Source organism: Oncorhynchus gorbuscha, unplaced genomic scaffold, assembly GCF_021184085.1.
Source record: "Oncorhynchus gorbuscha isolate QuinsamMale2020 ecotype Even-year unplaced genomic scaffold, OgorEven_v1.0 Un_scaffold_141:::fragment_3, whole genome shotgun sequence".
NCBI classification, from domain to species: Eukaryota; Metazoa; Chordata; class Actinopteri; order Salmoniformes; family Salmonidae; genus Oncorhynchus; species Oncorhynchus gorbuscha.
Genome location: NW_025744684.1, coordinates 1491861 through 1515395, shown reverse-complemented (window position 1 = coordinate 1515395; position 23535 = coordinate 1491861). Strand labels below are relative to the sequence as shown.

Below are 23535 nucleotides of genomic sequence, written 5' to 3'. Positions count from 1 at the left end.
ACGACATTGAATCAACAAGGAAAACTGATTGGATTTGGGAAAAAAGCCATCAACTTCCTGGACTTTCATCTTATTTTCATCAAACTTTTTTAACCTAAATCCAGTAACTTTGTGACATTTTTTGTTGATTTCACGTTGAATTCACGTTAGTTGACAACTCAACCAAATGGAAATCAAACCTACACGTTGAACTGACGTCTGTGCCCAGTGGGCCTCATTACCCAGGTGAAATGTAACTTAAGCTTTACAATGATTTCCCAAACAAGCACAAATAGAGAGAGTTCGCTAAGCATGTCGTTAGACCATGTGTCGATACTGATGGGAACGACAGAAAAGCAGCTCTGCTCTCTTACCATAACAAAATTATTCCAAAAATTATACTGGATGTCATAAGGTGAATGCACCAATTTGTAAGTCGCTCTGGATAAGAGCGTCTGCTAAATGACTTAAATGTAAATGTACACTGACGACAGATCAGCTCCTAGAGAGATATTACCACCTATGGCTGGAAATAGGCTACTGAGGCGGCTTATTATGCTTACCCAATAATAAAGCACTAAATAACAGATTGGGCATAACCCTCCTCAACACACGGATCACCTCCCAATCAACCACCTCACAGGTAAGCCCATCCAACCCACCCCGGCTACGTTGCGGTACACACGTAACATCAGCAGCAGTAGCCGCAGCAGTAGCCACAGCAGTAGCAGCATGGCTGTAGAATGTTGATGCCACCCACGCCTGTACAGTGCCAGATCTGCCTCCGTTCAACACCACCACCGCAGGAGAATCAGATTACAGTAAAGGTGCTGCGCACAGTATAAACGCTAATTACAGAGTTACAGAGGCAGTAAATCTCTCATACACACACACAAACTGTCACACTCATATCCACCCACGCATGCATAGCAAAGGAAAACTACAGAATAGAGTCAGATCACCTGGATGATGATGTCAGAGTTGAACCATGTAGTAATATGAAAGATCAGTAGGTCCACACATACTTCAGAAGACCCAGTGTTTCTGGTGTCCTGACCTGCTCTTCCACACTACTGAATAACTACCAAACAGTGCACTCTGTCTAGAGGAATCACTGCTTATAGTGGATATAGACCGCCTTTTATTTTTTAAAGGTATTTAACTAGGCAAGTCAGTTAAGAACAAATTCTTATTTACAATGACGGCCTACTCCGGCCAAACCTGGACAAATGCGCACCGCCCTTTGGGATTCCCAATCACGGCCGTTTGTGATACAGCCTGGAATCGAACCAGGGTCTGTAGTAACGGCTCTAGCAGTGAGACACAGTGCCTTAGACCGCTGCACCACTTGGGAGAGTATGGGTGGAGCTATAGAGTATGTGTTACTCCACGAGGGGGCTACCCCAGGGAATCTCCCGGTGTAACTGGGAGAGTGAGTGTGTGCATGTAACTGTGTGTGTGCATGCGTGAGTATGTGAGAGTGCATGTGCATGCTTGCAAGCATGTGTGCATGCGTGTGTGTGTTCGAACTGTGTGTGTGTGTGTGTGTGTGTGTGTGTGTGTGTGTGTGTGTGTGTGTGTGTGTGTGTGTGTGTGTGTGTGTGTGTGTGTGTGTGTGTGTGTGTGTGTGTGTGTGTGTGTGTGTGTGTGTGTGTGTGTGTGTGTGTGTGTGTGTGTGTGTGTGTGTGCGACTGGGCAAAGGGGAAGAATGCTCCCATTCAGTAGCCTGCCATTACACCAGTGACCCCCCTCTGACGTAGGAAGAGATTTAGTGACACACAGTTAAAAGCCTTCCTCTGTTCCTCTCTGTCTCTGTTCATCCATTCCTCTTATTCAATAGTGTCAACCCAGCACAGCCCTTAGTTCCCCAAAGTAAGGCTGGAGACTACAGACTACCAAGGCAAGGCTGGAGACTACCAGACCATAGACTACCAAGGCTGGAGACTACCAGACCATAGACTACCAAGGCAAAGCTGGAGACTACCAGACCATGGACTACCAAGGCACAGCTGGAGACTACCAGACCATAGACTACCAAGGCAAGGCTGGAGACTACCAGAACATAGACTACCAAGACAAGGCTGGAGACCACCAGACCATAGACTACCAAGGCTGAAGACAACCAGACCATATACTACCAAGGCAAGGCTGGAGACTACCAGACCATAGACTACCAAGGCAAGGCTGGAAACTACCAGAACATAGACTACCAAGGCAAGGCTGGAGACTACCAGACCATAGACTACCAAAGCAAGGCTGGAGACCACAAGACCATAGACTACCAAGGAAAGGCTGGAGACTGCCAGACGATAGACTACAAAGGCAAGGCTGGAAACTACCAGACCATAGACTACCAAGGCAAGGCTGGAGACCACCAGACCATAGACTACCAAGACAAGGCTGGAGACCACCAGACCATAGACTACCAAGGCTGAAGACAACCAGACCATATACTACCAAGGCAAGGCTGGAGACTACCAGACCATAGACTACCAAGGCAAGGCTGGAAACTACCAGAACATAGACTACCAAGGCAAGGCTGGAGACTACCAGACCATAGACTACCAAAGCAAGGCTGGAGACTACAAGACCATAGACTACCAAGGAAAGGCTGGAGACTGCCAGACGATAGACTACAAAGGCAAGGCTGGAAACTACCAGACCATAGACTACCAAGGCAAGGCTGGAGACTACCAGACCATAGACTACCAAGGCAAGGCTGGAGACTACCAGAACATAGACTACCAAGGCAAGACTGGAGACTACCAGAACATAGACTACCAAGGCAAGGCTGGAGACTACCAGACCATAGACTACCAATGCAAGGCTGACTACCAGACCATAGACTACCAAAGCAAGGTTGGAGACCACCAGACCATAAACTACCAAAGCAAGGCTGGAGACTACAAGACCATAGACTACCAGGTGAAGGCTGGAGACTGCCAGACCATAGACTACCAAGGCAAGGCTGGAGACTACCAGACCATAGACTACCAAGGAAAGACTGGAGACTGCCAGACGATAGACTACAAAGGCAAGGCTGGAAACTACCAGACCATAGACTACCAAGGCAAGGCTGGAGACTACCAGACCATAGACTACCAAGGCAAGACTGGAGACTACCAGACCATAGACTACGAAGACAAGACTGGAGACTACCAGAACATAGACTACCAATGCAAGGCTGACTACCAGACCATAGACTACCAAGGCAAGGCTGGAGACTACCAGAACATAGACTACCAAGGCAAGGCTGGAGACTACCAGACCATAGACTACCAATGCAAGGCTGACTACCAGACCATAGACTACCAAGGCAAGGCTGGAGACTACCAGAACATAGACTACCAAGGCAAGGCTGGAGACTACCAGAACATAGACTACCAAGGCAAGGCTGGAGACTACCAGACCATAGACTACCAATGCAAGGCTGACTACCAGACCATAGACTACCAAGGCAAGGCTGGAGACTACCAGACCATAGACTACCAATGCAAGGCTGACTACCAGACCATAGACTACCAAGGCAAGGCTGGAGACCACCAGACCATAAACTACCAAAGCAAGGCTGGAGACTACAAGACCATAGACTACCAAGGCAAGGCTGGAGACTGCCAGACCATAGACTACCAAGGCAAGGCTGGAGACTACCAGAACATAGATACCAAGGCAAGGCTGGAGACTAGCAGACCATAGACTACCAATGCAAGGCTGACTACCAGACCATAGACTACCAAGGCAAGGCTGGAAACTACCAGACCATAGACTACCAAGGCAAGGCTGGAGACCACCAGACCATAAACTACCAAAGCAAGGCTGGAGACCACCAGACCATAGACTACCAAGACAAGGCTGGAGACTACAAGACCATAGACTACCAAAGCAAGGCTGGAGACCACCAGACCATAAACTACCAAAGCAAGGCTGGAGACCACCAGACCATAGACTACCAAGACAAGGCTGGAGACTACCAGACCATAGACTACCAAGACAAGGCTGGAGACTACCAGACCATAGACTACCAAGGCTGGAGACTACCAGAACATAGACTACCAAGGCAAGGCTGGAGACTACCAGACCATAGACTACCAATGCAAGGCTGACTACCAGACCATAGACTACCAAGGCAAGGTTGGAGACCACCAGACCATAAACTACCAAAGCAAGGCTGGAGACTACAAGACCATAGACTACCAGGTGAAGGCTGGAGACTGCCAGACCATAGACTACCAAGGCAAGGCTGGAGACTACCAGACCATAGACTACCAAGGAAAGACTGGAGACTGCCAGACGATAGACTACAAAGGCAAGGCTGGAAACTACCAGACCATAGACTACCAAGGCAAGGCTGGAGACTACCAGACCATAGACTACCAAGGCAAGGCTGGAGACTACCAGAACATAGATACCAAGGCAAGGCTGGAGACTAGCAGACCATAGACTACCAATGCAAGGCTGGAAACTACCAGACCATAGACTACCAAGGCAAGGCTGGAGACCACCAGACCATAAACTACCAAAGCAAGGCTGGAGACCACCAGACCATAGACTACCAAGACAAGGCTGGAGACTACAAGACCATAGACTACCAAAGCAAGGCTGGAGACCACCAGACCATAAACTACCAAAGCAAGGCTGGAGACCACCAGACCATAGACTACCAAGACAAGGCTGGAGACTACCAGACCATAGACTACCAAGACAAGGCTGGAGACCACCAGACCATAGACTACCAAGGCAAGGCTGGAGACCACCAGACCATAGACTACCAAGACAAGGCTTGAGACTACATACACACATACGTCATACGTCTGTCATGAGGCAGAGTTATAACCTATCGTCAAGGCTGGACTATAATCCTAATCTCTTCCGTTTGTTTGTTGGAAGAGAATAGCAGGCTAATATGGCAGGATGAGGTCTACAACCAGAAAGGAAACCTGGGCTAATATGTCACAACTATAAGATCAGAGCAGCAGATGCAGCGGCCAAACAAACACACACATAGGTCTGTTAACTCCACAGAGGGAAACCCCAGATCAGGGTGAGGGGTACATGTGTGGGTGAGAATGTGTGGGGGGCAGAAATAAACCTATCCCACATTTAGACCTCTTATTGATTATTTAATGAATTAATCAATAAGAGGTCTAAATCACAACAGTAGATCAATACTCCTACTGATCTTCTACTGTTGTGATTTAGTCACGCTGAAATGACTGTGTAGGCCTACCTGTTTCCCAAATAGACCTATATCCATAATTGACAGAAGGTTCCTCTTAATTTGTCATAATTAACATTACAGAGCATTGTGTAACAGTATGATTTTAAACCGTCCCCTCGCCCATACCCGGGCGCGAACCAGGGACCTTCTGCACACATCGACAACAGTCACCCACGAAGCATCGTTACCCATCGCTCCACAAAAGCCGCGGCCCTTGCAAAGCAAGGGGAACTACTACTTCAAGGTCTCAGAGCAAGTAACGTCACCGATTGAAACGCTATTTAGCGCACACCGCTAACTAAGCTAGCTGTTTCACATCCGTTACATTTGCACATGAAACTAATAAATCCAGGCCTATCTCCAATAATATTATATGGCTGTGATTAGACCTTTTCTAAATAATGAATATGTGGTCTACGTTTTGGCTAAAATAAACACTGCCTTCACATGTTTAGAGACTGTGTTGAGACTATAATTGTGGTATACAAGTGTAGACCTATGGCTGGTCTAAAATGCAGGAATTATTTATCTCAATGTTCTGTCTTCATTCTGCAACATGCAGATGGTCTCAGAGCAAGGGATCTGATGCTGCATGCTTTATTGGAAACGTTGCTTTGGAGGAGCAAGTCAGTGTGTGGGTCAGTAGGTACAGTATGTGTTATTATTAGATACATTCACAGATAGTCAACCATTACATCCTTTTTATATGGGGCTCCCGAGTGGGCAGCGATCTAAGGCACTGCATCTCAGTGCTTGAGGCGTCATTAAAGAAACCTTGGTTAGAATCCAGGCTGTATCACATCCAGCCGTGATTGGGAGTCCCATAGGGCAGCGCACAATTGGCCCTGCATCGTTCGGGTTTGGCCGGTGTAGGCCAAACCCGAACAGGCTATTCCCGCGCACGCGCGTCGGATCACACAGGTTCACTGGGTCCAGCGCGCGCTCGGGTACTTGTGTTAGAGGGATTTCAAGCCGAGAGCGGGGGATTCCCCTGTGATCTCCACCTCTGCGCTCCGATGCCTTGCCAAATGAGGGCAGTTCTATTCCATCGTTGTTTTTAGTCCACATGTGAAGCTTGCTTAAATTGCGTGTTATTCCAGTTTACTTCGTTTGAGGTTTACATAAATTGTATCCCCAATACAACGGATTTTGCCTTCATACGTAGCCTAGTTTATGTTAGCTGAAAGCTACAGAAACTCACAAACCTGCCGGAAAAGGGTTAGCCTCGGGTCTAGTGAGATATTCCCCGTCTCTCAAAACTATCCTCCCGCTTGGATATAAACCCGTAAACTGGACTGGAGAGAACTGGCTAATGCGCTCCAGTTGCGCACAGCACGACTCTGATAAACCATCTACTTTTAGCTCTTTCATCCCGACGGTCACCTGACTGTAACACTATCCCCGGCTTAATTAACTCGCCAACATTTGTTTCCTACACTGCTAATTTAGTTAGCCAACATATCTCAATCGCTTCCAGGTACCCATGTACCGTAGTAGCCAGATCAGGGATATCGACAGGTTGTCCTCTGCCAAGTAGAAACAGGGACACGCTTTCCGCTAAAAATACCTGTCCACGACTATATTTGGCTTGGCTGGATCACAATCACATCTCTAAAATAGTCGGTCTCGCCCCGGCACAATGAATTGGGCCCTCTACTATCTCACACAGCCGCAGCGCCAGCATCTAAATTTAGCTACAGCGCTTGCGTCAATCACGCGCTTCAGTGCGTCAAGCCCTGACCCCGCCTCCGGGGGCTGATCATTGGCCAGGATGAGAACGTGGCCAAGAAATACGCGTCTAGTGATTGGCTGTCGTTGATTTACTGTTCTCAGTGGCTCCAGCTGCCTCATTTATTGTTGAGTTTGATGGCTGCGCCGAGACTAATCTAGAATAACCACTACACACACAGACTTGGCTCTTTCATGGGAAGTGTCACACAAAATCATTATACAGTATTTGTACAGTAGGCTATTTTCTTATTAAATGATCAGTGCCAATAAAAATATTAGATTACATTACATTACTGCGCCCTTATTACAGTGTAATTATTCCTGTAAGCACAGTGTAACATGTATTGAAGTTAACTTGGACATGTTTTTAACAGGTTGTTGTTTCACAGGTTGTTAAAAGCCTGACAGACTTGAGGTTTAATGAAACAGATATCAGAACAGAGAATGTGAGTGGAGAGGCAGTTCTATTCCATGGAAAAGGCAATTGGAGAATGGAGATGGAGAAGTGTGGGGGAGAGGTGGAGGGGTGAGGAGGTAAGGTGGAGGGGTGAGCCGGAGAGGTGGAGAGGTGTGAAGGAGAGTTGGAGGGTTGAGGGGAGAGGTGGTGAGGAGGAAAGGTAGAGGGGTCAGGTGGAAAAGACATGTTGAAGAAAGGTGAAGGTGTAATGTGGAGGAGAGGAGGAGAGGAGAGGAGGACAGGTGGAATGTGGAGAGAAGAGTTGGAGGGGTGAAGAAGTGGAATGTGGAGGGGAGAGGGCAATCAGTCAATACGGAGACCTTCCTTTAGCCTTTAGGCCAGTGATGTATTTGGGTTCATGTTCAAGTTATCTCTATTTATATAATAATAATAATATCTCTATATCTCTATATATCAACAGGCCTGGGGGATTACCTGAGAAACTCTGCCCCCCCCCCCCCCCCTTCTCCAGTGATGCGGTTCCTGCAGGAGCACTCCGTCTTTCCTATTAGGTCAACACTGACTGGATTGGATAGGTAAAACAAGGTTTTCATTGTGTGTGAAGTGAAATGCAAACAGGCGTATCCTATGTTTGCTGTACTCATCAAACTTCTCATCATCAGTGGGCTCTGTATGAGCTCTTGAGTATGTGTCACATCAAACAACATAATTCCATTTGCATGCTGATGTTCATTAGGTTACTGATTTCATTTGTTTAATGCTCAGTTATTTGCACTTCATAAGAGGAAAAAATATTATTCTTAAAAATGATACCCACTTGACATATGTGGCTGATGATGTTGTGTGACAGGGTGGTCTAGATTAAAGAGCTGAAATAGTTTGATAGGCTTACATAATGGAGTAGCCTATTTACAGACTGTTATGAACAGTTGGCTCATTCATCCTCCCTCCTTCCCCTGTAACTATTACCCAGGTCCTTGTTGTAAATGAGAATGTGTTCTCAGTCATCTTACCTGATAAAATAAGGTTTAAAAAATAAAATACAAAAATGACAAATTAATAGATGATATGTAAACTATTATGGTGGAAAATGCTTAATAAAAAACGGTTTCAGATCCCGGAAATGAATGTGCAACTACCAGAATGTAATGGAAAAAACTACATGTACAGTAGACACTTGCTCGCCCTCGCCTGGGCATTTCTGAAACTATTCATTCGTGAAATCATAAGATCAACTCGCTCTCACTCACTCACTCAACCATCCATCTCTCTCTCTCCCTCTCGCTCTTTTTCTGGCACACAGCGTGCGGGGCTTATGTGTCTAGTACTGTACTGTGAGGCCGGGCCGAGGGAGCGCTACAGTGAGTGACGTCACCTCTCCCATGGCGTCACATTGACGTAGCGCATACCAGGCGCTCTATGAGGAGGCAGACTCACATAAATGCTGTATTAGACTTTCTCCCTCAGACCGCGCACATAAACAATCCCGCACTACGGCTTTACTTCTGCGCGCATCATCACTGGCACAATACACAGGATCACTCTGAAACACACTTTTAAAACACACATCGGACTATATTCTAGCCTACTTTCCTTTAGAATAATTAAAGGAAAAACAAAAAGAAAGAATACCTTTTTTTTTCTTCTGTCGCTTCATCCTCAACGAGTTCTGCAAATATACGTGTTACTTTTCAGCAGCTTTGGTAATTTTTGTAATTATTCTGGATCTATACAGGAGACTTTATGTTGGGTTAATAACACATGTAAAGACGGAACCGCTACAGCAAACAAGTAAGTTATTGTCTATACTTCTGGGAATAAATGACTTTCTCTCATATTCTAAAGACCACTTAATTAATTATTACATTAGGCTACTAGACTATTGGTCTCATAGAGAAACATAATTAGTTGTAGGTTCCCCTGCACACCGGATTGTTATATTGTTAAAACAAGAGCGCTGTCTTTAACTTTCTCGTGCATGATGACCTGTTGATTTGGCAAACTCGTGAGCTCGGGAGCCTAGGTGTGTGTGTTTGGTCACACCGAGGGCAGATGGAACCGAATTTGAATTTAATTTGCTGAAGGAAGGTATCATATTCTTTGTGGTTGTCATGGAAATGGATGCCTCTCAGTCAGACAATGAAGTGGGAGACATAGGCAGTATTAGGCACTAATGGAGCTGAGTGAAGAACACAGACAGTCAGACAGGCTGAGAGTAGAGGAGGGCTGACATCAAGGCTCTTATTATCTCCACTGTTATAAAGGACACGATTGTGTATTAATTCAGCTTTATGTGGACATCATGTTTGATGCCTTTGCAATAGTTATAAAACAAAACACATAGTTTGCTGTACGTGTGTGAGTGAGCGTGTCAGACTAATACCTCGCCTTTCATTCCCGGCTATACGGGAATAGTTGAATTGGTAAAACCCTGAGAGCTTGTTGGTCTGTGTGCTGGGTGAATATTAGCCCTGGGCCGATAGTACAGACATCTTACATATGAGAGTTTTTCACGAGACGATTTTATATTATTGAAATAAATCTGACTGCAAGTTGCAGAAGAACGTGCAGGCAGCTTTAGTTTAATTTCAAATGATTTATGTTGACATCATTTATCCCAACAGGTAGGTTTCTCATAGTTTAGAACAAACAGTGTGCTTATATACCTACAAAATAAAACCTATTGTTTTATAAACACTAGTACAGCTGGTATTTCTGACTGTCTCTCTAAATGTCTGTCTGTGTGTAGCATGTGGCTTTTCTGAATAAGACAGGCCTGTCATTGCTCACATGATCAGGGGAAACAAATATTGACATAAATAATGTTTGATCTATAGCCTTGCCTCTTTCTGAAGTTGAAGTTACTGCCATTGAACGTGGATCTTGACCTAAATGTCATCCTGGAGCAAGGAGGTCCATGACTCCAAGTGAGGCTTAAGGTTGGTCTGACCACCCAATCTGGTATCATACACTAGACATACCATAGTAGATGTACATTCAGGACACTCAAATTAGTATGACATGTTTATATATATATATATCTTTTAACCTTTATTTAACTAGGCAAGTCAGTTAGGAACAAATTATTATTTTCAATGATGGCCTGTTCAGGGGCAGAACAACAGATGTGTACCTTGTCAGCTCGGGAGTTTGAACTTGCAACCATCCAGTTACTAGTCCAACACTCTAACCACTAGGCTACCCTGCCTCCCCATTATGTTTGGTATAGTTACATAAGGCCATTGGTTACTTAAGGAAAAAACTAAAGGTGGTCAGGGTGGATGGGTGGGGGTATAATGTAAATGTCTAGCAACCCAAAGTGTTCCAATCTCATCATGGACAACTTTAGTATTTTAGCTAAATAGCAACTTTCCTACTACTTAATACTTTTTAGCTACTTTGCAAATCTTTGGCATGTTAGCTAACTCTTTTCCTAACCCTAAATCTAACATGAATCCTGTAGCTAACCCATCCCATAACCTTAACCCTTTAGCCTAACTCCTAATCTTAACCTTAACCTTAACCCCTAACCCTTAGCCTACCCAACGCTAGCCAACTAGCTAATGTTAGCATTAGCCACCTAGCTAACTTTAGCCACAACAAATTGGAATTCGTAACATATCATACATTTTGCAAAATCATAACTTATTGTATGTTTTGCAAATTCGTAACACACTGTAGGACACTTGCGATTCATAACATATCATAAGAAATGTATGATGGACATCCTGAAATTAATACCATTTGCAACGTAACATATCATACTAAATGGAGTGCCTCAGATTTACTACAGAATAAAACTATATGCTCTGAGACCAGGTTGGACCCCCAGACCAATACCCTACTTTTTTTTTTACATTTAAGGAATCAGTCAGATTCTCAAATATATCCACCTAAACTTTTGCATCTCCTATTCACACAGCAGTCTCTGGTCCATATCATTTCTTTGAAGGCCAGAATTTGTATCTTTCACAATGAGATGTGTGGTATGAGTTTCTCTCAGGCGGTTAAAATTGGTTTTGGGTGTGTAGACAGACACAGGCATACACACACACACACACACACACACACACACACACACACACACACACACACACACACACACACACACACACACACACACACACACACACACACACACACACACACACACACACACACACACACACACACACACACACACACACACACACACACACACACGCACACACACACCGTCTCTTCTTTTTGCTTTTTGACAGCTTCGCTCCTCAGGGCTAATTTACTGTACTTGTATATTTCTCCAGTCCTCCTTTATCTCTTCTCTTTTCTCTCTGTGTTTGCTGGAAGCCTCGCGCTGACTGGCTTATTGGCGTGGGGGGCTATACCGGCGCTTTGGGGCGCGTGCTTCACGGCTCTTTCGCTGTTCTCTAGGATACCGGGGCGCTCGGCCCAGCACCCACCGGCAGGCTCGAGAGAGAAACAGAGAGAGGAGACCCTTCTGCCCTGTGTTCACATTATGGACACACACAGACCAGTGCAATTGTAGCTTTTTTCGTAGCCCTTTTGTCTACATATCTCTGTATGTTGATGGGAGACTGTTACAGAGGAGTGTAAATGCTTTTTAAAATCTGGATTATGTTGTTGAATTGTATTGTATTGTTGTATGTCTAAATTCTATAATGTATTGATTGTTGCTGCCTTCTTGTCAGGTCTCCCTTGAAAAATAGACTATGGGTCTCAATGGGCTTTTCTTGGTTAAATAAAGGTTAACACTTTTTTGTTTTAAAAAAATGGGCTATTTTAAAAAGCGTAAAATGCATATAGCCTTTTTGCTCTCAAAAGCGTTACAGGCTATTTGCTCTATTTCGGTCTGACACCGATTCAATATGATATATTACCACAGCACACTGAATTACAAAACAAATAACAAATCATGTAATTGAATACAATGACCTCCACGTCTATGAAGTATAAACAATTGAGACAGAATATGACATTTCCTCTCCTGATTAGCCAAGCATTCTGGTGTGGTAGAGATTGAGAATGTGAGAGAAGCGACTGTCTGTATCCTGGTGAGGTTCATGTTATAATTGAGCCTAACTCATTCTCCAGACATTGAGTGAATAATAGGCATAGAAACATGTCAGACAAAGCAACAACAAAAAACCTGTTAGATCCCTAGGCTATAGTTTCAGATTTGTTCAGCCCGCAGACCTATTGGAAACGTGATAATGTTAAGAACCTATCCAAACAGAGTTCAACTGTTCAGTGATCTCCAAACAGACTGCATGTCTCCCGACCGGGACGGTTCAGAGAATGAGTCCGGAGATGGAGGACTGGTCCCCGGTATAGTGGAGAGAATTAGTCCGGGTATGGGTCCGTGTTTGTAGGTGAGTGCTGCAGAGAGGGGGCGCTAGGCGCTGTGAAATCTCTTGTCTGCGGTGAGCTGTGCTCTGGCTGGCAGCAAGACGCACTGGGAGCGGAGAGGTTTCGGTTCTGAGATTCATAACTTACTCAGGTGGATATTGTAACCTATTTTCTCTTTCTAATAACGAACCCATTTGAACCCTGAGCTCTGTAGTGCATGAGCCTCAGACTAGTGCGGGAAAGAACCACTGGCAATTTTAACAAAATGATAGCCATGCTCTTTTGAAGACACTTGTTTTATGAATTGCAAATAACTAGTTTCATTTAATATTATTGTTTGTTTGAAAAAGTTTTAATATGATAATTGAATAGATGCATATATTTCACGATATAGATCATTGTTAGATATAGATATTATTTTTATGCTGCTCGCAGGTGAAGTGATTCTAGTTTTTCTTTTAGTCTTTATTATTTTAGTCTATTCTCATCAATCTTCAATATTTTACTTTTATAAGAGTTAACATTGGAATTCAAAATGATTGCTCTATTTCTGTGTTGTAGGCTAAATTTTATAGAGAGGTTATAGATAATATCTGTTCACTTCTGTATTTGGTATTCAAGTATTCATTCCATCAGCGCTATGGGATGCTTGCAGATTTTCTTATTGCTAAATTATAATTGTACTTATAATAATGTATATTCCTCCAATCTTCTGTCGCATGTCTGTGGATCTCTCTTTCTGTATCACACCTCTACGCCTGCTGGTTTTCTGTTCATTTCTGTGCGTTTTGTTCCATCCGGGTAATCTGTGTAGGCTATATTCTGTGCGACTTTATTCCGCTCTTTCTGAATGTATTGTATTTGTGCAGTAAACTATGTCATCCGTTTCGGTGTGCTTTGGGAGTTCCCATGTCTCTGGTTGTGACCCGGTGTTTCTTTCCTCCAGACCCGGGTTCGGAAGAGCGCGCCCAGCCGAGCTCAGAGTCCCGGCTACCGGACAGTCCCTTCGAGTACTCCCCGCTCCCGGTCCCCCACCACAGTCGCATCAGTCCCCAGCCCCCCACACAGAACACAATTCAGCGCGAGGCTTTCACACCAGGTACTGAAAAACACCGGGAACAGGCCCGGGTCGTCGTCGCACCTGTCCTGAGTTGGTGCTTTTAAAACCTGTTTCAAATGCACGTGTAGATTTCAAACTATTATTCTGCCATGTGTTTCTTCATTCAGTCAGCCGTGTCTCACGCTAGGTCTATAGTGCGTTTATTTTATTAAGTACAATATTAGGCCTATATATTTAGAAATGTTTATATAACAAACCATATAGTTTAGACCAACAACATGATGTATTATTTTAATTTAACCGATATTGAATGGTCTAAATTGTAATTTAATATATTCCAAGTCAGTTCTGATTTATAATTCTACGCGTGTTGTGTCAGTGAGTGCGCGCGAGTTGACATTTCCATCTATAGATATGGGGACGGAAATAGTCTTCTGAAACGAGACACACCGACTTTAAAAGCAGGACCAAAAAATCGAATTAGTCAAATCTGTAGATATCGATCTGCTTAATGAACTTAATGAGGTTAAACGTATTAAACCTTCAAGGCCAAAATAAAGTAGCCTAATTTAAAAGCACATGTATTTTCTCCTGATAGATTAAGGTGATAAAGGTAGTCTGTCCCGCCGGTATAGGGACACATGGGGCCCTCGAGCCTGCGGTTAGAGGCGACCACAGCCTCTAGGACAAAACCCCGTTCTGGGTTTCTGCATCATACCTGTATTTAGATCAAGTTTACATACTGGTACAAAAACCAACACACAAAATAAGATTTAGATCGAATGTTTTATCGCTGTCTGCTGTCAATCTGTTTCAATCTGCGCGTGTGCGTGTGTTTTGACTGTAATATTTAGGTAGAATTATCAAGTCTGCCCATATGAGTCCATTAAAACTTTAATATATATATATATATATAAAAATGTTTTACAACTTCTGAATGTTTCCTTGATCGATATAATGTATTATGTTTTTACTTATGCACTTCATGTCTTGTTTGTTAGATCTATGGCATTCTGACAATGAACAAGCACGCTCAGTTTTTGGAACGGATGCATTGTGTCCAGTTGAAATGCACACCTCGAGGTTAGAGACTGCTTCTCTCTGATCGTCATACCACACACGTACACGTGCACACACACACACGCTTATCCAGCCAGGTCACCCGTTATACGATTCAGTATTCAACTTCCATCCATGTCTGTGCAAGTGGGGAGATGACCTGGAAGTTGTTTGTGATATGTTTGTTTTAAGCCTATCCCAAACCTTAACCATTCGAAGTTCATGTCTGAACTTTACCCTAAATTGAACATTTCGGAGTTATTGTCTAATCTTAACCTTAAACACACGAAATTTGAAGTTTGGAACAACTTCGACATTTGACATTCCAGTATGTGGATGAACGTCTAATTCCGTCGTGAGATTCTGAGAGCTGGTAGCATTTATCTGCCTGGCTTGTCTGTCCTGAACCCTCACTGTTTAACACACATGTAGCTTAAGCACACACTCACAAATGCATGCACTCAAATACTCATGCATGTTGTACACACAAGCATACACACATTCTCCACTGACACATACACACTCACACACGCACAAACTTGCTGTCAGGTGGAGGTCGTGGTGTTTGAATGAAAAGGGTGTTTTCGGTTTTTGGGATATAATCTGGTGTCATTAGAGTGCTTCTGGCTTGGTTTTAACATGACACTGCATTGTCTGAATATGTGTGTGTGTGTGTGTGTGTGTGTGTGCGTGTGCGTGTGCGTGTGCGTGTGCGTGTGTGTGTGTGTGTGTGTGTGTGTGTGTGTGTGTGTGTGTGTGTGTGTGTGTGTGTGTGTGTGTGTGTGTGTGTGTGTGTGTGTGTGTGTATATGTGTGCGTGTGTTTACTCAGAAGTAGATGTATGTGCATAGGGGCACGGTGAGGAGAAGGTACACACATCAGTTAGGTTGTGTTTATATCATCACTATGTGTGTGAATGGGTGTGTGTCCATACGTGCATGTGTGCGTTTGACTTCAGGCAAGGTAGGTGGAATAGTCTTATAAGGAAGCATTTCAATTGGAATTAACACATCAGCCCCCCTCCCCCACTGTTGGACAGACCCAGGAAACATCTCTCTCTCTTCCCTTTCTCCCCTTGAAGAAACAGGCAGTTACACATCTCCTTCATCTCTGTACACCTGTAGGCCTGTTTCCGCGTGGGTAGTGCAACTGCCTGGGTCACTCGCGAGGCCGTCATAGAAATAAAAGAAAACTGGCGGTTGCTCGAGTGCAGCCGTGCTCGCCCACTCCTTTCCAGACGGATGGAACTCGCGCACTCTGAGAAGGTTTGAGTCAGACCTCCAAACTCCCCCCTGACCTCGTGTCTCTCGCGCGTCCCCGTGGTTACACTTTAGCCCTGCGGCTCACCCATGGTGACATCTGTATCTCTGTCTCTAATATAGGTGTCTCCCGCTGGAAGGTGTGAGTCATGCCAGGGCTTCGAGCCCACATGCGAAGTCACGTAGCCAAAATGTACAGTTATATTGTGTTCACTGGTCAAAATGGACGTAATAAATATGTCATTTAGTTACGTTTGTGCCTGCGCCGTGTGCGTAGGGCAAATGTACACAGTTGTTAAGAGTCCGCAGAGGAAAGGAGGCGTGCAGGAAAAATGATGGTAGTAGGCTTGATAAGTCACATATTTTACTAAATAAATATGACGCGTGGGAACAAGACGATTACGGCACAGCGCGCGCAGAGCGTCAATGGGAACCGCGCGCTGTTGACAGTTCCCTTCTCGAGAGCGAAGAGCAAACACCACAAACCCTGGGCACTTACGACACACGCAGGCGCGCACACACACACACACACACACACACACACACACACACACACACACACACACACACACACACACACACACACACACACACACACACACACACACACACACACACACACACACACACACACACACACACACACACACACACACACACACAGGTAGGCTAATACATTATAGAGCCCAGGCTCACCTTGGCCTCTCTAAAGAGGTGGAAAATGTCTTGAGATGTTTTTCTCGCCATCAAAAGCAGGTTTTTAATATTGATCAACAATAGATAACTACAGTTGAAGACGGAAGTTTACATACATTTATGTTGGAGTCATTAAAACTCGTTTTTCAACCACTCCACACATTTCTTGTTAACAAACTACAGTTTTGGCAAGTCAGTTAGGACATCTACTTTGTGCATGACACAAGTAATTTTTCCAACAATTGCTTACAGACAGATTATTTCACTTATTTACATACACTAAGTTGACTGTGCCTTTAAACAGCTTGGACAATTCCAGAAAATGGTGGTATGGCTTTAGAAGCTTCTGATAGGCTAATTACATAATTTGAGTCAATTGGAGGTGTACCTGTGGATGTATTTCAAGGCCTACCTTCGAACTCTGTGCCTCTGCCTCTACTTGACATCAAAATCAAAAGATATCAGCCCTCATAAAAAAAATTGTAGACCTCCACAAGTCTGGTTCATCCTTGGGAGCAATTTTCAAACGCCTGAAGGTACTACGTTCATCTGTACAAACAATAGTACGCAATTATAAACACCATGGGACCACACAGCCATCATACTTCTCAGGAAGGAGACGTGTTCTGTCTCATAGAGATGAACATACTTTGTTGCGAAAAGTGCAAATCAATCCCAGAACAACAGCAAAGGACCTTGTGAAGATGCTGGAGGAAACAGGTACAAAAGTATCTATATCCACAGTAAAACGAGTCCTATATCAACATAACCTGAAAGGCCGCTCAGCAAGGAAGAAGCCACTGCTCCAAATCCGCCATAAAAAAAAGCCAGACTACGGTTTGCAACTACACATGGGGACAAAGATCATACTTTTTGGAGAAATGTCCTCTGGTCTGATGAAACAGAAATATAACTGTTTGGCCATAATGACCGTCGTTATGTTTGGAGGAAAAAGGGGGGGGGGGCTTGCAAGCTGAAGACACCATCCCAACTGTGAAGGTGGGCAGCATCATGTTGTGGGGATGCTTTGCTGCAGGAGGGACTGGTGCACTTCACAAAATAGATGGCATCATGAGGTAGAAAAATGATGTGGATATATTGAAGCAACATCGCAAGACATCAGTCAGGAAGTTTAAGCTTGGTCGCAAATGGCTCTTCCAAATGGACAATGACCCCAAGCATACTTCCAAAGTTGTGGCAAAATGACCTAAGGACAACAAAGTCAAGGTATTGGAGTGGCCATCACAAAGCCCTGACCTCAATCCCATAGAAAATGTGTAGGCAGAACTGAAAAAGCGTGTGTGAGCAAGGAGGCCTACAAACCTGACTCAGTTACACCAGCTCTGTCAGGAATGCATGGGCTACCCGAAACATTTGACCCAAGATAAACAATTTAAAGGCAATGCTACCAAATACTAATTGAGTGTATGTAAACTTCTGACCCACTGGGAATGTGATGAAAGAAATAAAAGCTGAAATAAATCACTCTCTCTACTATTATTCTGACATTACACATTCTTAAAATAAGGTGGTGATCCTAACTGACCTAAGACAGGGAATTCTTACTAGGATTAAAATGTCAGGAATTGTGAAAAACTGATTTTAAATGTATTTGGATAAGGTGTATATAAACTTCTGACTTCAACTGTATATTATTATTATTATTATGATTATTATACAAATCGTAACTATTATTGTTGTTATTATTAATTTGTGGTTACATTGTGGGCTGTGTGTGTGATCCCCAGTCTAAGACGGAGGTCGTTATGATAATTAACCTCTCCCTTGATTCACTGTGTACGCACACGCGCGCACACTCACAGTTCCCCATCCTATCTTTGAGCTTGTCATGGCAGTATGTGACAGAACATGTGTGTGGCTGGTTGTTTTAGAGGCCAGAGTTAGTAAGGGTCCAGCACCATGAGGGGTCCATTAACATTTAATGATTTAGTCCCCAAACGATAGATAAACTAAGGCAAAAGACACACACACACACGGCGCGCACGCACGCACGCACGCACGCACGCACGCACGCACGCACGCACGCACATACGCACGCACACACACACACACACACACACACACACACACACACACACACACACACACACACACACACACACACACACACACACACACACACACACACACACACACACACAGCTACTCACACACAGTACACACTAACAAACTGCTCCTACAGTTTAGCTGTGCTGGAGTGAGGTTTGCGTTGTGTGTGTGGTTGTATGTATAGCTGAGGGTGATTATGACCAGGTGTGTTGAATGCAAAGTGGATGGGGATTCAATCTGGGGCTCATTCAGTTCGAGAAAACGTAAGAAAAAGTTTTGAAATGATTTTTTAAAAGACAGTTGTTATCAGACAAGTTAAGGTACATTCCAAAACGTTTTCTTCCGTTTCCTGCCGAGTGAACAAGAACCGCTGAGCTTAGCTTCACCGATTGGCTAATGTGTTTTTATCTGCTTCACCAATTGGCTAACATGTTTTTATTTGCTTGACTAATTGGCTAATGAGTGTCATATTAAGGGAATTACACTAACAACACACTAACATCTTCTTCACATGTTTCATACTATTGCATTATGTACATCTGTTAACTGCATAAATAATCAACGTCATAAATAGGGAGGAGATCCAGCAGATCCAGGGTTTCAGCACCAAACTGTGACCATCACCTCCCCAACATTCTCACACACAAGTTTACACTCTCACTATCACTACAATGTTGATGTTTAAATTCTGTAAATAACACAACAACCTGATTACAACAACCTCTCTTTCTTTCTTTCTTTCTTTCTTTCTTTCTTTCTTTCTTTCTTTCTTTCTTTCTTTCTTTCTTTCTTTCTTTCTTTCTTTCTTTTTCTTTTTCTCTCTAACTCTATCTCTCCTGTCCTCCTTCTCTAACTCTCTCTCTCCTGTCCTCCTCCTCTAACTCTCTCTCTCTCTCTCTCTCTCTCTCTCTCTCTCTCTCTCTCTCTCTCTCTCTCTCTCTCTCTCTCTCTCTCTCTCTCTCTCTCTCTCTCTCTCTCTCTCTCTCTCTTTCTCTCTCTCTCTCTCTCTCCCCCCATCCTTCTCTGTAGACATGCCATGTGTGCAGGCACAGTATGGGCCCGCCCCTCCAGGCTCGTCCTACTCCGCCCAGTCCTTTGGTTACCAGGGGGACAGCTACAGCTCTGACCTCATGACCCCGGACTATACCAAGTTGGACTTGGGGGGAGGTGAGATCTCGGCGGCCGCCACCACCTCTCTGCCCAGCTTCAACGTGTTTGTTGAGGGGAGCTACGAGCCCAAGTCCTCCTGCCTATACCAGATGCCCTCCCATAGGCCGCTTATCAAGAAGGAGGATGAGTCCTACCTACAATCTGACACCATGCCCTCCTCCTCCATGTACTTTAAACAGTCTCCTCCGTCCACCCCCACCACCCCCTCTCTCGCCCCCCAGCCTGGCTCCTCCTTCCTCTGGGATGACTCCGCCCACCTCTCCCTGCAGCCCCCCTCCCATGGCCCCCTCAAGTCCGCTCGCTTCCCCCACTTCTACCAGCACTCCCCTCCCCACAGTGGGGGGTACGAGGGGCTAGGAGGGGGGCTGCCTCGCTCTTCCTCCTCATCATCTTCCTCGTCCTCGTCTGTGCCCCCTCACCCCCACGGCCCACCCCTGGAACAGCACCTGTACCACCTGCACCGCGGGGTTGGGGGTCCGGGGGGCCCGGGAGGACTGGCCTTCCGATCTCTGGCACTGGGGTCCTGTAACCCTCTGCTGGGGGACCGCCTGCCCTCCCCCCCCCATCGCGGCCCCCCAGGAGAGGGCACCTGTGCCGTGTGTGGCGACAACGCTGCCTGCCAGCACTACGGCGTACGCACCTGCGAGGGCTGCAAAGGCTTCTTCAAGGTAAGACCACCTGAAACACCACCTCACACTCACCTGATGACACCCCCATGAGCATCTCTCATGCTATTCTCCTCTCTCTCTCTCTCTCTCTCTCTCTCTCTCTCTCTCTCTCTCTCTCTCTCTCTCTCTCTCTCTCTCTCTCTCTCTCTCTCTCTCTCTCTCACTCACTCTCTTTCTCTCTCTCATTCTGTTGTTCATTGAGTGCTCTCTAAATCGTCTGAGGAGTTGCCACGGCGCCTGTGAGGGTCGTCTCCCCAGGCAACCAGCAGGGCAGAAAGGTTGTGTGTGTGTCATGACGACGGGGTGCGATATCTCCTCTGGATTGAGACTGAGCCCATGCAGCTGGGAGGGATCTGATCTCGAATAAGGAGAGGGAACAGAGGATCACCAACCGCCTGTGCCTCTATTATGGAGTTGCTGGACATTTTGTTATTTCTCCAGTTCCCATCATGTCGGTCCATCTACGCGGAGGGCTCAGTGTGACTCTGGGGCTGAGGGTTGTTTCATGGACGAAGCACTCGGAAAAATACAGTGGCTGCTAAAAGTCCATCTCATGAGAGAGAGAGATAGAGAGAGAGATAAAGAGAGAGAGAGAGATAAAGAAAGAGAGAGAGAGAGAGAGAGAGAGAGAGAGAGATAGCGAGAGAGAGAGAGCGAGGGAGAGAGAGAGATAAAGAGAGAGAGAGATAAAGAGAGAGAGAGAGATAAAGAGGGAGAGAGAGAGAGATAGCGAGAGAGAGAGCGAGGGAGAAGGAGAGCAAGAGAGAGAGAGAAGAGAGAGAGAGAGAGAGATACAGATAGAAAGAGAAATACTCTTCTCTCTCTCTCTTTATCTCTCTTTCTCTCTCTCTCTCTCTCTCTCTCTCTCTCTCTCTCTCTCTCTCTCTCTCTCTCTCTCTCTCTCTTTATCTCTCTCTCTTTTCCTTAGTCTCTCTGATGAGCTGGGAGACCCTTCAACCAGGTAGAGAAAGAGAGAAAGAGAGAGAAACAGGACCGTAGCAAGACAATTGGATAACAACATATTCACCTAAACCCAGAGAGCTAGATCATTCACCCAATCCCACAGCTAGGTTCTCCATGGAGGAGGGATCACATCCATATAGTAACACTGAGCATAAGTACAGTAACTATTCAAACTTCTCCCTTGAAAATGTTGAATGGAACTTCCTGGTTTAAATCAAGTTGAAATGAAAAGTCTGTAACTAATAATGTTTTAGAGCGATAAAAAGACATGTGGTTTGTTAAGAATTCATTCCTCCAGTATTATACATTTACTTCCTCTACAGTTTCCGTTCGGTCTCTTATAACAGTTATCTCACGTCATATATAACACATCCCACACACACACACTCATCTCAGTACCTTATGTCATCGTTCAGGAGCCTGCTTTTAGTCATAGGGCTTATTTCACTTCTTGTATGTGCGTGTAAAATGAAATATTTGTCATCCCAATACAAGATTTAATGTCCATCCCATTTCATCCTGTCATCTTTAAAACGTGGTCTTTCTGGTGGGTTTCATTTAGTTCGATGGAAAAGGAGAGAGAGAAGTAGAGACGGGAGAAAGAAAAGAAAGAGACAGAGAAATAAAAGGGACAGAAGGTACATAGAGATAATTGAATGAGGCCTGTGGTAGGTGGAAATGAATTATCCCTCTTTTCAATTAGTTTCACAATTTGTTTTTATTTAGTAATTAATGAAAGTAGCGTCTGGTGGCTGCAGGCCAGGGGCTGTGTGTGTGTGTGTGTGTGGCTTTATGCCGTGGGCTCTGCGTCTGCTACAAAGCTCAGCACCCAGACGCAGCCTGTCAACATCCCACATCACACATGCACACGCACACATGCATGCACGCACGCACGCACACACAGATGCACACACACGCACACGCACACGCGCACACACACACACAATTTATGTTTATCCTGCACTTCAGTGATTCCAGAGCTCTGACAGTCAAAGGTAAACAGCCAGAAAACATTTGTACAACTTCTACACAACATTGTCCCCATAACATCCACACAATATTATACACACAACAGCCACACAACATTATACACAAGGTTGTACAACATTATACAACAACAAACACGCCATTAACCACACAATCTTTACACAACATCAAACACACAACATGTACACAACATTAAACACACAACATGTACACAACATTTTCCTAACAACATTTACACAACATTTTCCTAACAACGTTTGCACAACATTCACCACATCTGCTAATTTCCCGACTACTGTCTAATGTTAGAGATAGGACTCAACAGGTGATGGCCACCATCTAATGTTAGAGATAGGACTCAACAGGTGATGGCCACCATCTAATGTTAGAGATAGGACTCAACAGGTGATGGCCACCATCTAATGTTAGAGATAGGACTCAACAGGTGATGGCCACCATCTAATGTTAGAGATAGGACTCAACAGGTGATGGCCACCATCTAATGTTAGAGACAGGAATCAGCAGGTGATGGCAACCATCTAATATTAGAGACAGGACTCAACAGGTGATGGCCACCATCTAATATTAGAGACAGGACTCAACAGGTGATGGCCACCATCTAATATTAGAGACAGGACTCAACAGGTGATGGCCACCATCTAATGTTAGAGACAGGAATCAGCAGGTGATGGCCACCATCTAATGTTAGAGACAGGAATCAGCAGGTGATGGCAACCATCTAACGTTAGAGACAGGAATCAGCAGGTGATGGCCACCATCTAATGTTAGAGACAGGAATCAGCAGGTGATGGCCACCATCTAACGTTAGAGACAGGAATCAGCAGGTGATGGCCACCATCTAATATTAGAGACAGGAATCAGCAGGTGATGGCCACCATCTAATGTTAG

At 44.7% G+C, this 23535-nt stretch overlaps 2 protein-coding genes across 5 annotated transcripts in view; both read left to right on the top strand.

The window, feature by feature from the left end:
- The first annotated feature begins 1969 nt into the window (after window positions 1-1969).
- On the top strand, window positions 1970-4763 carry LOC124017008 (cysteine-rich, acidic integral membrane protein-like). The gene is made up of 6 exons (XM_046332337.1): window positions 1970-2018; window positions 2122-2337; window positions 2441-3648; window positions 3702-3974; window positions 4021-4392; window positions 4449-4763. Exons 1-6 carry the CDS (start codon window positions 1970-1972, stop codon window positions 4761-4763), a joined length of 2433 nt encoding a protein of 810 aa, XP_046188293.1.
- A 3997-nt stretch (window positions 4764-8760) lies between these two features.
- Window positions 8761-23535, top strand: part of LOC124017048 (nuclear receptor subfamily 4 group A member 3-like) — a 38581-nt gene continuing 23806 nt past the window's right edge. The window contains exons 1-4 of one of the 4 annotated variants that reach the window (XM_046332409.1): window positions 12309-12846; window positions 13642-13794; window positions 14757-14838; window positions 19868-20676. In XM_046332409.1, coding sequence (XP_046188365.1) covers window positions 14775-14838; window positions 19868-20676 — 873 coding nt within the window. In that variant the 5' untranslated portion in view covers window positions 12309-12846; window positions 13642-13794; window positions 14757-14774. Of the gene's footprint in view, window positions 9138-12308; window positions 12847-13641; window positions 13795-14756; window positions 14839-19867; window positions 20677-23535 lie in introns of those variants that run through there. The other 3 variants (XM_046332412.1, XM_046332410.1, XM_046332411.1) reach the window with 3 other exon arrangements.

Bases quoted from the DNA above. Each gene is read 5' to 3' on its own strand.
- LOC124017008 (XM_046332337.1), top strand. From the start codon at position 1,970: ATGGACTACCAAGGCACAGCTGGAGACTACCAGACCATAGACTACCAA. The intron at 3,649-3,701 runs GCAAGGCTGGAG...GCTGACTACCAG, and splicing joins ACCAGAACATAGATACCAAG to ACCATAGACTACCAAGGCAA. The intron at 4,393-4,448 runs GCAAGGCTGGAG...GGAAACTACCAG, and splicing joins ACCAGAACATAGATACCAAG to ACCATAGACTACCAAGGCAA.